This window comes from Rousettus aegyptiacus, unplaced genomic scaffold (genome assembly GCF_014176215.1).
Source record: "Rousettus aegyptiacus isolate mRouAeg1 unplaced genomic scaffold, mRouAeg1.p scaffold_m13_p_1, whole genome shotgun sequence".
NCBI classification, from domain to species: domain Eukaryota; kingdom Metazoa; phylum Chordata; class Mammalia; order Chiroptera; family Pteropodidae; genus Rousettus; species Rousettus aegyptiacus.
This window is the reverse complement of record NW_023416284.1, coordinates 109,641,117-109,654,793: the sequence shown is the minus strand read 5'-3', so window position 1 is coordinate 109,654,793 and position 13,677 is coordinate 109,641,117. Positions and strand designations below refer to the sequence as shown.

Here is a 13,677-nt window from a genome sequence, read left to right as displayed (position 1 = left end):
TTGGGAATTTAGTCACAGCTGTACAATAATAAGTGGTATGTCTAATTTAATGTATTTGGAATTTTTTTCCATGTTAAATATGCTAGCAGGCCCCAGGTCTGGTTCTGATTAGTGTATGCATTTTAATGAGCAGGGGTAACAGTGTTTAGGAACATGGACTCTGGAGCTGAACTGGCTGAGTACTAGTCCCGTCTTCACTACTGCTGTGCAACCTTGAGCAAGTTACCTAACCTTCATGGGGCTTATTTTTTCTACATATATAATGAGACTAATAAAATTACCTGCTTTGTGGGATTATTACGAAGATTAAATAATATGTCATATGTAAATCCCCTAAAGCGGTGTCTAGCATATAATAAACAAGAAAAGTTGAGTCAGCTTTTATTACAGTAATAAAATTGAATTTTTATCCTAATTGGCCTACTCTCCAAATCAGTTAGGGTTTTACTCTGTTATTACAATTTTATGGAAACAATACCAAACCTACCTTAGTTTTGAAAACAAATCAGTAGTGTAGTAGTCAAAATAACCACTAAAATGTACCAGCAATAGTAAAACCCACAAAAAAGTTAATTTTCCCTCATGGGGCTGTTGACCAGTGTTGTGGTCCTCATGAAGTCACCTTGGATTTATCTTGTGGGTGACTTTTTTTTCCCCTTGGATCTTGATTTTGATTAATTTAAAATGTTATTGTTAATTATGTTTTGTATGTTTATACAACATAAAAACACAAATCCTGTTTCTTGTGCTGAAGTTTTATTTTGGCTTTATCATACTAGAGGTTATACCCTCTCAGATCCTTTTGATGTCCTAGATTTTGCTTATAATTAATATTCTGCAGGTGAAGGGGTCGTTAACAGGAGATTTCATTGATTTGAAATACGTCAATCAGCAAATAGTTATTGAATCTCATCGATATACAGCATTGTTAAAGAAGTAGAAAATATACACCATGTTTTCGAATGACAAGTGAAGACTCATCAAGGGAAAACTTGAAGAAAACTCTAGTTTTGATTAAGTGATCAGTGATATAGGAGTTGCCATAGCATTTCAATAGAAAAAGACATCAAGAGAAGATGGAGTAATGAGGGAGGTGCAGTGATATAAAATTTTGTCATATGGCTCTTACATGGAAAAGGAAGAAAATCTTCCCAGAAGAAAAAGAAAGGTGAAATTTGTTTAAAAGCAATCTGAACATGGAAAAGGAAGGATGGCAAGGAGGCTAGAGATTAAGATGGATTCTCTATTAAGGAGCCAATGAATTATAAATTATCTCTCTTTGTTAAATGTTTCAGTGTTATTTTTCTTCCTTTTCTCAGCTCTTCCTTATGTTAAGCCTCTTGGGCATCTCCTAAGTGAAAAGCCTCTCCTTTCTTCATTGGCTCCTTAATAGAGTTCACCTAGTTCTTTCCATTTTTCCTGGTAAGTTTCAGGAACAAATCTTCCTAGTCAGTAGCTCAAAGAATATTTCGGACCAGAAAATTTGACTCTGTGAAAGTAACCTTAGCATTGGTATTTAGGTAACATATAAATGACTGGAGTTCTCTGCGAATGATTTCTTGACGAAAATAGTGAAGAATTTCTGAGTTGAGATTGGTTGCCATACGATGGGAATAATGTTTAGAGTAAAAAACAAAAAAATGTGATGTAAGCCACCCGAGTAATATGGAGACAGATGTGTCTGCTTTTCTCCTAAGAATTTGATTTATGTATATTCAAGCACAAAATTGAGAAGCAAAAAGGAAAAAAAAAAGGTTGACTAGAATTAAGTCTGTAGACTTATGAGTGAAATATTGCTATCATTGAAACTTTAGTTACTATGACACTTCACGGTTTTTCCAGAACTCTAAAAATGTATCCTGCTATAATCTTGACATTTTACATCAGCAAAATGGACTTTACCTATTATACATAGCGTGCTCACAGAAATAAATCATTGAAAATTTTACATAATAAAATGACATTATTTTTTAAAGTGGACATTTAAAGTATGGCATCATTTTTCTAACCCTACTTTAGGACTTCTGTTTGTTTGTTTTTTAATATAAAAAAGCTGCAAATAATGCAATTGGTTTTGAACCTTGATGGGTTCTGACTACACCAATGTGGTTGGTTTTGTACTGAAAAGTGGTTTTTTCTCTCTAGGGTGACCCTGGACAGCCTGGGAACCCAGGCTACCCTGGACAGCCTGGTCAAGATGGTAAGCCTGTGAGTACTGAAAGCTTAGTCATCTCCAGTACTGGGACTATAGTGTCAAAGTTAAAATCACACTGGGAAAAGTTAAACAGGCAAGGAAGACTTTATTCAAGACTATTGCAATAGGGGAGAGAGACTGAATTTTACTCAGCTGAAACAAAGGGAGGAAGGTTTTTAAGTGCTGGCCTGAGCTAGTGGGAAAGTACTGGAGGACTTTAGGAGGGAGGTTGATCAACGGGATGGAGCAAATTGAATTATTCTGAGTCTGGCAAATGTTTTCCTCTGTGATTAGGCCATTTGTGTTTTTGATTGACACCCATCAAAGTTAGGGTACTACCCTACCATGGAGACTGGGAGATCTGTGTGCTTAACTTCCTTGATCACCACATTTCAAAAGGATGGTTTCCAGGTCCTTGAGAAAGACATGCCTTCCTAGTTGTAAAGTTAGAAGCTTTTTTTTTTTTTTTTTTTTTTTTAAGTTTACAACTCAAAAGGGCAGAGAAAGAATTTACAAATTTTCTAAAGTAAAGGATCTAAGGAAAGGGAGGTCAGGGTCCTATAGTCAGGAAGAAGCCTGTCTAAAGTTTAGTCAAGCTGAGAGGAACATTAAGCATGCCTTTGTCAATAGAGTCAGCATCCTAGTCACCTTTTAGGTATTTTACTTCAAAATTGCATACATCTTTGCTACATTTAAAAACTTGTCTAATGAATTCTTAGTATCAATGAAGAGCTATTTTAGATATCCTTTTATATTTTTCCCTTCACACCTGTGGAAGTTTTCAGGTGTTGACCTAACAAAGAGATAAACTTTGTCAAGCTTAAAACTGTCAAAAAGATGAGTTTATTTGGGAATAGCAGAGAAATTGCATTTCAGAACATGCAAAATGTACCAAGTTATAGATGAGCCCATTGAGGGTTTAGTGTCAGTTGTATTTGTAGAGAAGGAATGTAGAGAGGAGAAAGTTCAGTTGGAGTCTGTTTTTTTGTTTTTGTTTTTTTTTTCCCGAGGGTGACAGTTTTGAGTCAGCTTTGAGAATTCCCCAGAGCAGACAACACCAGTCTAGTTATACAAACAAAGCTCAGTTCAGTCCATTTCTTGTTCATGTCTCTGGAAACCATAAGCAAAACTTACCAAGGTTGATGTGAGGCAACCCCCGACCAATTTCTTATCATTTCAGAAAGTTCCACCATTATCAGTTTTCTGTCAATTAGTTGTTTATGGGAACTTAGTTTCTCAATCCTTTAAGTTTTTTTTTTTTTCTTTTCTGAGAGCATGTGCATGAGATTTTCCATTTTATATCCTTTGGTTCCATTTAGATTAAAATTCTTTCACACAACTTAAAAACCTTTTGAAAGAGATATTATTTTTCCTAAGAATATATGCACTGTTGTACTTATAATCTTCCAAAAATATCCTCTAAGATTCAAGAGAACTTTAAGAACATTTATGTATTAAAGAAATGTAAAGCAAATCTACTTTAAAGTATTTTAGGCAAATATTTATAGGTAAGTTACTCTCAGAATGTTTAGTATAGTAAATAAACATTAGGAATTAGCTATTGAACATTAAATAGTTGTCACTACTAAAAGTATCTCCTAAGAGAGTTTCTTTATCATGAGACAGTAACTCTTGCTATAAAGGATAGGAAGATTTGTATTATGAGCCAATAATGTTTAAGCAATTAAAGAACTACAGGTCTAATGTTAAACCATCAATACCCCATTAGGATAGAAGAGGAGCTTATTGTGTCCCTAAGAGAGGTTTGCTGACAAATTTAATACAAAAAGAAAAAGCCAATTTTTGAAGAGTAGTGATGTTATGGGGTTATTTATACCAGTTGTGGTTAGGAAGGAGATTAATTATATGGGTGATGCTCTCTAGAGAGAGATTTTTAAGGGATTCCGAAGAGGTAACAAAATGGTGGCCAACAGGGCTGCAGAGAGCTAGGGAGCTGCTAGGTGACTGGGGCAGTGATGCTCAAATGACCTAGCGGGATTCATTCTAAATGTGATGGCAATCTCCTTGGAAATTTTGAAAAGGAAAGTGACTGGATCTGCCTTACTTTTTAGAAAGATAATTATGAGTATTATGTGGAGAGTAGATTATATGGGATGAAAGTGGAATCTGGAGACCAAATAGTAGGTTATTTCAAGATTCTAAGTGAGAAGTAAGAATGGCTTGGACTAGAGCGATGTGATAGAAGGGAAGAGAAGTGATCAGATTCTGGATTATTTTTTAATGTAAAGCTGACCAGTACTTCTGTTAAATTCGATGTGAGGCATGAAAAAAAGAGTCCAGGAAGACTTAGAGGATCTTAGTTTGAACAACTGGGTGAATTGTGGTGCTGTTCACTAAGCTGGGTGACCCTGGGGGAGATGTTGGATTTATGGAGGAAATTGAGAATGCATTTTTGGATATGCCGAAGGTGTCTCCTAGAATATTAGAGAAAAGAATCTTGAGTTCAGGGATATGTTTAAGAATGAAAATATACAGTTGGGACTCTTTAGCATGTATATGTATCTAAAACCACCAAGAAGGTTAATTATGTGGGTGACACTCTTTATTAATTATATGAGATCTTTTAGGGAGTAAGTACAAATGGCTGGAGAAGAGAAAGTGGCAGTGCACTGAACTTAAGCCTCTCTTACAGAGAAGAAAGGGAAAGATACAGCTGAGGAAACTCAGAAAGAATTGGTGAAGTAGGAGGAAAACCAGGAAAGTGTGGCATCCCAGAAGCCAAGTGCCAAAGCATTTTAAGAAGCATGATCAGTTGTGTCATTATTGCTAAGAGGTTGAGAAAAATGAGATCTGTGCCTAGACCAATGGATTTACTATGTGGAAGTAATTGAGCACCTTGATAAATAGGGTTTCAGGAAAGTTGGGTACAAAAGCTAGATTGAAATGGGTTCAAGAGAAGAGTAGAAGTTAAAATGGTGACAGTGAATATAAATGCTTCTAAGGGATATAATAAGGAGCAGAAAAATGGAGTGATAGAGAAAGATGAGGCCTAAAAGGGTTTTAAAAAGATGGGAGATGTTATAGCATTTTCTATAATGTTATAATGGATAAGTATAGGATAATTAGGATAATTAATTAATGTCCTAATCTTAAAAGACCTGAATGTATTTTACCTTACATGGCAAAAGTAACTTTGATTAAATTAAGGATTTCGAGATGCAGGAATTATCCTGGCTTGTGCGATTAGCCCAGTGTAATCACAAGAATCCTGATGAATAAAATAAGACAGAAAGGGTAAAATTGATTATTTGGAAATTTGGGGATATTTGCAGGAAGAATATTCTTAAGTAGGTGGGAGACCATTGGTTCCACAAGCAAGAGGAGCATTTAGCCTGGATAAGAGTATGGGCAGTTAAACCTTTATATGGGATAGAGGGCCAAACCTTTAAGTATAGAAATAGCTGGTAGTGTATTTACAGTAAATAGGATGAGAACTTTACCATCAGACTGCTTCTATTTGAATTGAATGAAATGAATAGATTCCAAACCTAACATCTCCTTTTTTGTCTTTGTCTTTAACTCCTGTCACCTGCCAAGATTTGCTTTTTAGTTTCTCTTATAACTTATCTCTTTCTTACTTAAAGTGTCATGTGAACTTGTCGCATTCCCCCTCTGCAACTCCTAATCCCACCTAAGATACTGCCTCAGGTCCGGTGCGAGTTGTGAGCTGATCACAACTGGGTAAGATGAGTTTTATAAATGTGAGCCCCTTTTGCCTGGGGACCTCTTCCCTGGGACGTATTCTTTCTGTTATTCTCAGCTGCGCTGCTGTCTCAACTCCAAAGCAGATACACTTCACAAGCTGAAGTTCATCTGCTGGCACCTCATGATAACACAGAACCCCCCTAACAACACTGCTAAATGATGCAGGCTTTTGTTTCTTTCAGTGGCAAAACTGAGCAATTTGGAGGTTATCAGCTCTAGTTTGCTTCATTTTTTCCCTTTCTTAATATCTTGCCATGAATAGAAACTTGTTGCAATTAGCCTGATACAATAATCTTATTTAAGCTATAATAGACTTATTGTTTCATCTCATTCAGTACATGTAAATATGTGTTTTTGTGTATGTGCAAATGATTTTATATGTAGATAGAGCCATGTAGCATTTGATACTAAATGTTAGATAATAGATGTTAGTTGATATTAGATGATGTCTGATGTTAAAGAACAAACCAACTGTAGCAGACAGGATAATGTTAACATCCTAATCTTAAAAGACCTGAGTATATGTTACCTTACATGGTGAAAGGGACTTTGCACATATGATTAAATTAAGGATCTTGAGATGCAGGAATTATCCTGGCTTATGTGAGTGGCCCAGTGTAATCACAAGGGTTCTTATAAGTGGGAAGTAGGAGTATCAGAAAAGGAGATGTGGTAATGGAAGCAGCAATCAGCATGAGGTAGCTTCTAGAAGCTGGAAAAGGGAAGGAACGGATTCTCTCCTAGAATCTCTAGAAGGAATGCAGCCCCCCAGGCCTCTGCCCTGCCCTCCCCCCGCCTGCCCCGGCACCATGAGTTTAGCTCCCTAAGATGCATTTTGGATTTCTGTCCTACAGAAATGTAAGTCTGTGTTGTTTAAAGCTACTGTTTTGGGGGTAATTTGGTACAATAGCAATAGAAAACTGATACTTAATCCAAATTCTATTTATTCAAAGGTATGACTTTTTTCTTAAAAACCTTTCCTACTGTTTCTTTCTCTCTGCAGGAGATATGAGATTGGGTGGCCAGGCAGGAAGAGAAAGTGAGCCTGGGAGCCAGAACAGCTGAGGGTCATTAAAGTGTGTCCAGGGCCAGCATACAGCAGGGGTGGGAAGGTGTGGGTGGAGCCTCTGGCTGGCGATTGAAGCCATCTGGACCAAGGAAACTTGGATGGAACAATTTGAAGGGAATCCTGCTTTGTTTGGATTTAGTTCTGTTTAACACCCCCTCCCCCCCATAAGCAATTTGAGCCTCTTTCTCATTATAACCAGGCCAAGTCAACCGAAGCTTTAAATAGGAAATTATTCTACTCCGGAGAAATACTAATTTTCATAAGGAAAATGCCTTCAACCAAAATTAGAGAGCTATTTTCAGATCCTTCCACTGCTTTCTCATTTCTCCATCAGTTAAATAACTTCTATCAGAACAGTGTCTGAGCATTTTACTATTTTATCATTATAAAAAGAGAGGCAGGGAAAATATTTATATGTCTGGCTAGGTAATTCAGAGTAGTAAACTATTAAAGCCATTGTACCGATATGAAATTGACTTTTAAAAGAAGGTCATATGTGAGAACATACTAGAACTATTTTATGATTTTGTGGAAGTTTAGATTTTTATAGTACTCATCTCTGTCCATTTTCTATTGTTATTAATTACTATTCATAAAGTAAGGTACTTACCGAAACCCAAGCTTTAGATAGGTTATTGGACAAATCTGGGGCTGTTTCGCCTTCTGCTTTTCTCTTAAAAGTTTCTTTGCTTCCAAGGCCCTTAGTTTCTTAATCTGGAAAATGAGAAAATGATGCCAGATGAGGCCCAAGTTCTCTCCAATACTGATTTTCTAAGATTCCATGAAGGCCATCAGCTTTTATGCAAAACAGAGCTAGACTAAGCTATAGAATTCCGGAGATGATTTTTCATATCATTGCCCTTAAGCAGTGACTCAGGAAGATTGACAGCATTCAACTACTGTCAGACTTAAAAGTGTATTGATCAGAGAGTCCCACTAAGGGATGCAGCGCCTTCCTTTGTCTCCACCCCCTGCAGCGTATCTTGGAATGGTCTGGAAATTTCAGATAGGAGCCAGCCCACTATGGAGGATTAAACCTTAAAGAACTGGTAGTCAGCATAGATGGAGAATTTCAGAGTTGCATGAGTTTATCAAACCACAAATAAAGAAAGGAGTAGGAGCAAATTAGTAGGAGATGCACTGGTTTAGGTAGGAGAGAAAAAGGAGAAGAGATGAAGTCGAGTTCTTTAGGCCATTTTGATGGTTTTGGCTTTTAGTTGGAATAAATTCAGGAGCCACTAGAGGGTCTGATGTGATGTAAGTTATTTTTTAAAAAAAATAACTCTGACTTCTGTGTTGAGAATAGATTTTAAGGTGAGGCAAGATCGTGGCGACTAGCATCAAGATGGCAGTAGTGAGGTGATATGTTGAAGTTAAAGCTGACAGGATTTGCTGATGTATTGGATGTAAACTTAAGGGAGAGAAGCCAAAGATGACTCCAATGAGATGTAGAAGGACGGGATAGAGAAAATTGGGCAAGGAAAATCAGGAGTTTGATTTTGGATATATTAACTTTTTGTGTTAGACATTCTAATAGAAATTTTAAGTGGGTAGTTGAATATAGAAGTTTGACATACAGGGTGATTTCTTGTGTGAAGTGTCCTTTCTTGTCCTTTACTCATTTTCTGTAGTGGTGATGGCATGTTGCATGTCAATTAATAAGAGTTTCTGATACACAAAGAGAATTCATTCTCTGAGATACATATTATAGATATTTTATTTATTTGGTTTATAATTTTATTTTTAATTTTCATAAAAATAAATTTTCCCATGATTAAGTATTTCCTCTTGTTATTTCTTCTAGTGGGGTTTTTTTTTTTTTTGAGCATTAGATACTTTATATATATTTACTTTATTATAATTTTTGAGAACTTACAATTTTTTATATTATTTTTGGAATTTATTTTGGTGTTTGGGGTGACATGAAAATCCTCAAAGATTTGAGAAACTTGGAAAATGGCTATTCTTACATAGTAAAATTTAACTGGAATGAACATATGACTCATATGTCTGGGAGATGTTATTTAAATTTAACTTTGGTGAAAAGGGATCAACATATGTGATGAAGCTGTGCAAAAGGCTGTTGCAATTTTTGGCATTGTTAGTAAATAAATAATGTCTATATTAAGAAAGATGACAGTCCTGGTTTTGGATTTGGTAGAGTATACTACACTATAGGAATATATAGGATCTGGATTTCACTTAGAAGAGAGTAACTGGGAGAGCAAGAACTCCAAAGACAGCCTGGGCGGGGGGGTGGGGGGAAGGATTTACTGAACTTCAGGTTTACTCCAAACAAAAGATACTGTTTTAAAATACTCAAGCATGATGGTAGACAATAAGAGGAAAGAGAATGGGGGAAACTAGCACTGAGGCTTGCAGAGTAAACTTTGCAGGGGATAAATAATCAGTAGTAGAACAATAGGACCTGTGCATGACACAGGCTTTTTTTTAATGCTTTCCTCTTTTCAGACTTTTAGTTGAATATGGTGCCAACTGTGTACTTAACAGTGTAAGAGCTGTGAGAAATTTAGAGCTGAGTGCCATGAAGATTACAGACTTTAAAAATGGAATATATTAGAATAAAAGCCAAAGAAATAACTATTCTTTGGCTTGGAAAAGAGAATTAAAGGGGGCAGCTTAATTATGAAGTGGATAAAACATCCTTCTAGAGAGAATATTTTCTACCTGAACCCTCACTTCACCTCAGTTTGAGTTTCTTCACAAAAGGATTTATTGTCTCACTGTCTCCCACTTCCAAAACATACACACACCCTCATGAGAGTCTCACTGATAAACTAAAACATGAACCATTTGCCTCAAGTGAACTATTTATTTTACTTTTCTATAATAAATTATTATTTAAAAATTATCTGTTCCATAAAGCGTCCTAGACAAAGCTAAGTTGATTAGCTAAATCATTTTTCTCTAACACGTCTGTCATGTAAATCTCATATATGAATCTTTCCAAGTTTATCTCATGTCTCTTAAATAGATTACTTATACTTTATGTATTATAGATAGTATATACAATAGCGATGTGTATAGACATATATATGCTAATGTTATTTGTATATTTATTAAATTCTTCAAGGAATTGTTCGGTTTCACATCTAGCATTTGGGATTTTTAAAATAAACTTATGCTTATATTGTATTTTCGTTCAAGTGTAATCTCTGTGAATACAGAGCCATTTCTACGATTATTTCTAGAGCCCTCCATGATACCGACTGGTTGGTCTCAATAACTATTTATATGTTTGTTCGTTTATTTATTCATTCTTTCATTCATCCACTCATGTACTCAATATTGGTTGGGTGTTTACTGTTTTCCTGGCATTCTTCTAGGCTAAGGATATATAGCTAAGAACAAAATAGAGGAAAACTGCTATTTTTAAGCTCACATTCCACTGGGGAGAAACGTATAATCAATCCATAGTAATAATTTAAAAATAAGTAAATAATATCAGATAATAGTAAGTAGTATGGAAAGAATATTTCAGGACAGCAAGAGAGGAAACGGGGTTTGCTATTAGTCATTTCCCTTTGAATATAAAGCAAAATTACTAGAGATTTCTGCTGGGAAATAAGAATTATTAAAATGGTATGTTACCTTAAAAAGTTGTTTATTCTCCTTTGGAACTAAGCTTAGTATAACTTTAAGTGTCACCTTACTTGGGGAATGAAGCAATTTACTTAAGTTTAATTAAATTCTGTGAACCAAGCTATATTTGCAGAGATTATTTGTCAAAGATAGGCAATGTTTTTCTTTCACATATTTAGCTCAAGGCAAATTATTGTAGGAAAACAGATGATGTTGCTTTGTATACATCACTCATCTACCTTTACCTAACAGAGGGAGAATTAGAGTTAGATCAAATTTTATTTATAGTAAATGTAGTTTGATTTAATTTGAAGAAGCAATTCTGTTTTTTTTTCCCCAAAAGAAGCCTATAGCTTCTCGTCAAATATAAATCGTTTATCTTACTCCATTAAACTATTGAAAAAATTTTGTGCTACTTTACATTTTGCTTTCAAATGAACCATATTTTCCTCCAGAGTCCCTCCCTCAGTCAGTGATATCATCAGCCATCCTTTTGTACAAGCCAGCATCTTGGGCATCATTCCACAACTCCAAATTCCTCCCCTTCTGTAACCCATCGTCAGGTTAGACTAACTATACCTTGAATGGACTCAGGTTCTACCTACCATTATCTCTTCCCTGCAGAAACCTCTCACCTGATCTTCATGCTTTTCCTTTCTCCCTTCAATCTATTCTCTACACTGTTGCAAGTGAACTCTTCAAAGCTCAAGACTGCTTGTGTGACCTCCTGGTTTAGGAGTTCACTGGTTTAGTGGCTTGGATAAAGATAAAAGTCTTTTATAAAACCCACAAACTGTTCACAGAGCATGCAGTCTACCATTTTACTCTTGAATACATACATACATCTCTTCTATCATCTCCAGAGATATGACTTATCCTATAATGATGCATGGCACAATGAATGGGATTCTTTTATGCACTGTGCTTTTTTAAGTGTTCCTTTGAGCTTATGTGCTAGGGGAAAGACTTCTCTCACTGCCTACTCTTCATCTCTCATAGCATTACACTTATTTCTCAGAACTTAGCTTAGGTGTAATGTTACATTAATGTGATCTGTTAGTCAAGTAATTTGATCAGTTGAAGCTTATAAACTACTTGACTTATAGTTGGGTTACGTGGAAAACAAAATACTTCCAATATTAATTATGTACATGGAAAGATAGAGATTCATGAATATTCTTGGAATTTAGTTGTATAGAGCTATGAAGTCTGCCAATGACTGGAAGAATTCACAGTGGACATACATTTGATTTTGGTTGCCTAGTTACCTTGGCTATATCACACTAAGCATCTGTTGGGATTTTGGAAACTTTGAAGGCAATTATGTAGCAGAATAAACTTTATATCACATTCTTGCATTAAAAATAAGAGTGATATCCCAAATAATTTCTCTGGATCTTATTCTCATTCAGTTTAGAGCATTTAAAGGAAACTAATTACTTTCCCCTCCTCATTTTTTTTTTTAAAACATGTATTTAGATTGGCAGACAATTTTATGGTATGATTAGAATTTGGCTCAGAAGAGATTGTGACCCTCACACATTTGATGATTTTATTTCCAATTTCCATTTCAAAGCTATACATCTTTCCTGGAGCATTGTAACTATGAATCATGGAAGAAAAGTAAATTGATTCTGTGTACTTCAACCCTACAATTTGGCAGCAAGAATATTTTTTTCCTATAAAATGACTCATTTACAAAGAAACTTTTTCTGAACATGGAAAAGACTTAAGTACTGTCAGAAATCTTGCAGATGGGGGTGGTGTGGATATTTGGACCTGCTAATAATAGCAAAATGGTAAAATTAATGGTGAATAATATTAAGCAGTAAAAGATGGTGTGTAAGTCACACAGAAATATATATTTATAAAAATAAAAACTCAGTAATGTATATGAAAAGCTTATCATTTTTCCTATTTCAGGGCATTTTTCTTGTTTTAGTGTGCCCTGCTATGAGTCAACCAATGTTTTATTTCTTGCTCCTCTTGGAAATTGTTCTCTGCTGTAATATTCCTCCCTGTTAACCTTTATTTTCCTGATTTTTAGTCCAAAATTTGTTTTTCTGAATTTTATCCAATTTCTCCTGGTGATTTGCCCTGATAGCCCCCAGATTGGATGTAGTGTTGGTTTTGTTTTATTTTGTTACTAATCATGCTTCCTCTCAATTCTATAATAATTTTTAATTTTTTTATACAACTAAGATTTCAAGACTGCATCTCATTGTAAGTTAAGAAAAAAAGACCAACAATAGCTTGTTTCTCGTATTGTGGGAAGCATTTATTCTTCCTACACTGTAGTCCTTTCAAAAACAAAACCAAAAGAAGAGCCATATGAAATATGCTGAGTCCTTGTTCACATGTTCCGGATTACGTTGGTATGAATGTTGAAAAAGGGTAAAATCATAGTGATAATGACTGGACCTGCCATTTCTTCTACACTAACAGTGGCTGTTAAGGCTACGGAGTAATGTTCTGCAGAAGTGTTCTCATGGTTTTGTGTAACAGGCACTCAGTCTAAAGAAAAGAAAAGAAACTTGCATTTATTGAGTTCCTAATGTCTGCCAGACACTTTCACCTGTGACACTATTCGTTTCTTTTCATAAGTGAAGCAGGCATTATCCTGTTTCATGGTAAACAAACAAACAAACAAACAAATAAACAAACCCTGAGGCTTAACTAGGCATAGTGACTTAGCCAAAATCCCATAGAAAGGAAGGAGCAAAAATTAGGCCCAAAGTCTTTTCCAATTTCAAAATTCCTTGTCTTTCCACTTCACTGTGTTGCCTCCTAGGATTTGGGGATTTGATGACTCTGCCTGAGGTCACATTATGAGTCAGAGGTGAGCTGGGAACACAGTCTGGGACATCTCCGCATTGCTTAAATCCCCTAAAATGTGATGTATCTTTCTTTAAAAATTCATTACATTAACTTCTTTGAAGGAGACAGACAGCATGGCAACTTTTGATCTTCTATAAGAGATTAACTTTCTGAAAAAAGTAATAAAGCAGATATGGCATTTGGCTTAACTTTTGAAAAAATGTGAAAGAAAAATAATTCGTTAAATGTGAACTTTGCAGATGACCAA

General features: G+C 35.4%; 1 protein-coding gene across 6 annotated transcripts in view; it reads left to right on the top strand.

Annotated features, from left to right (window-relative positions):
• The window catches only part of COL21A1 (collagen type XXI alpha 1 chain), a 343,061-nt gene that overhangs the window by 261,855 nt on the left and 67,529 nt on the right, over positions 1–13,677 (top strand). For 5 of the 6 annotated variants that reach the window (XM_036230969.1, XM_016145688.2, XM_016145689.2 and 2 more), the window contains one exon: positions 2,146–2,208. In XM_036230969.1, coding sequence (XP_036086862.1) covers positions 2,146–2,208 — 63 coding nt within the window. The remainder of the gene's footprint in view (positions 1–2,145; positions 2,209–13,677) is intronic. The other variant, XM_036230926.1, reaches the window with a different exon arrangement.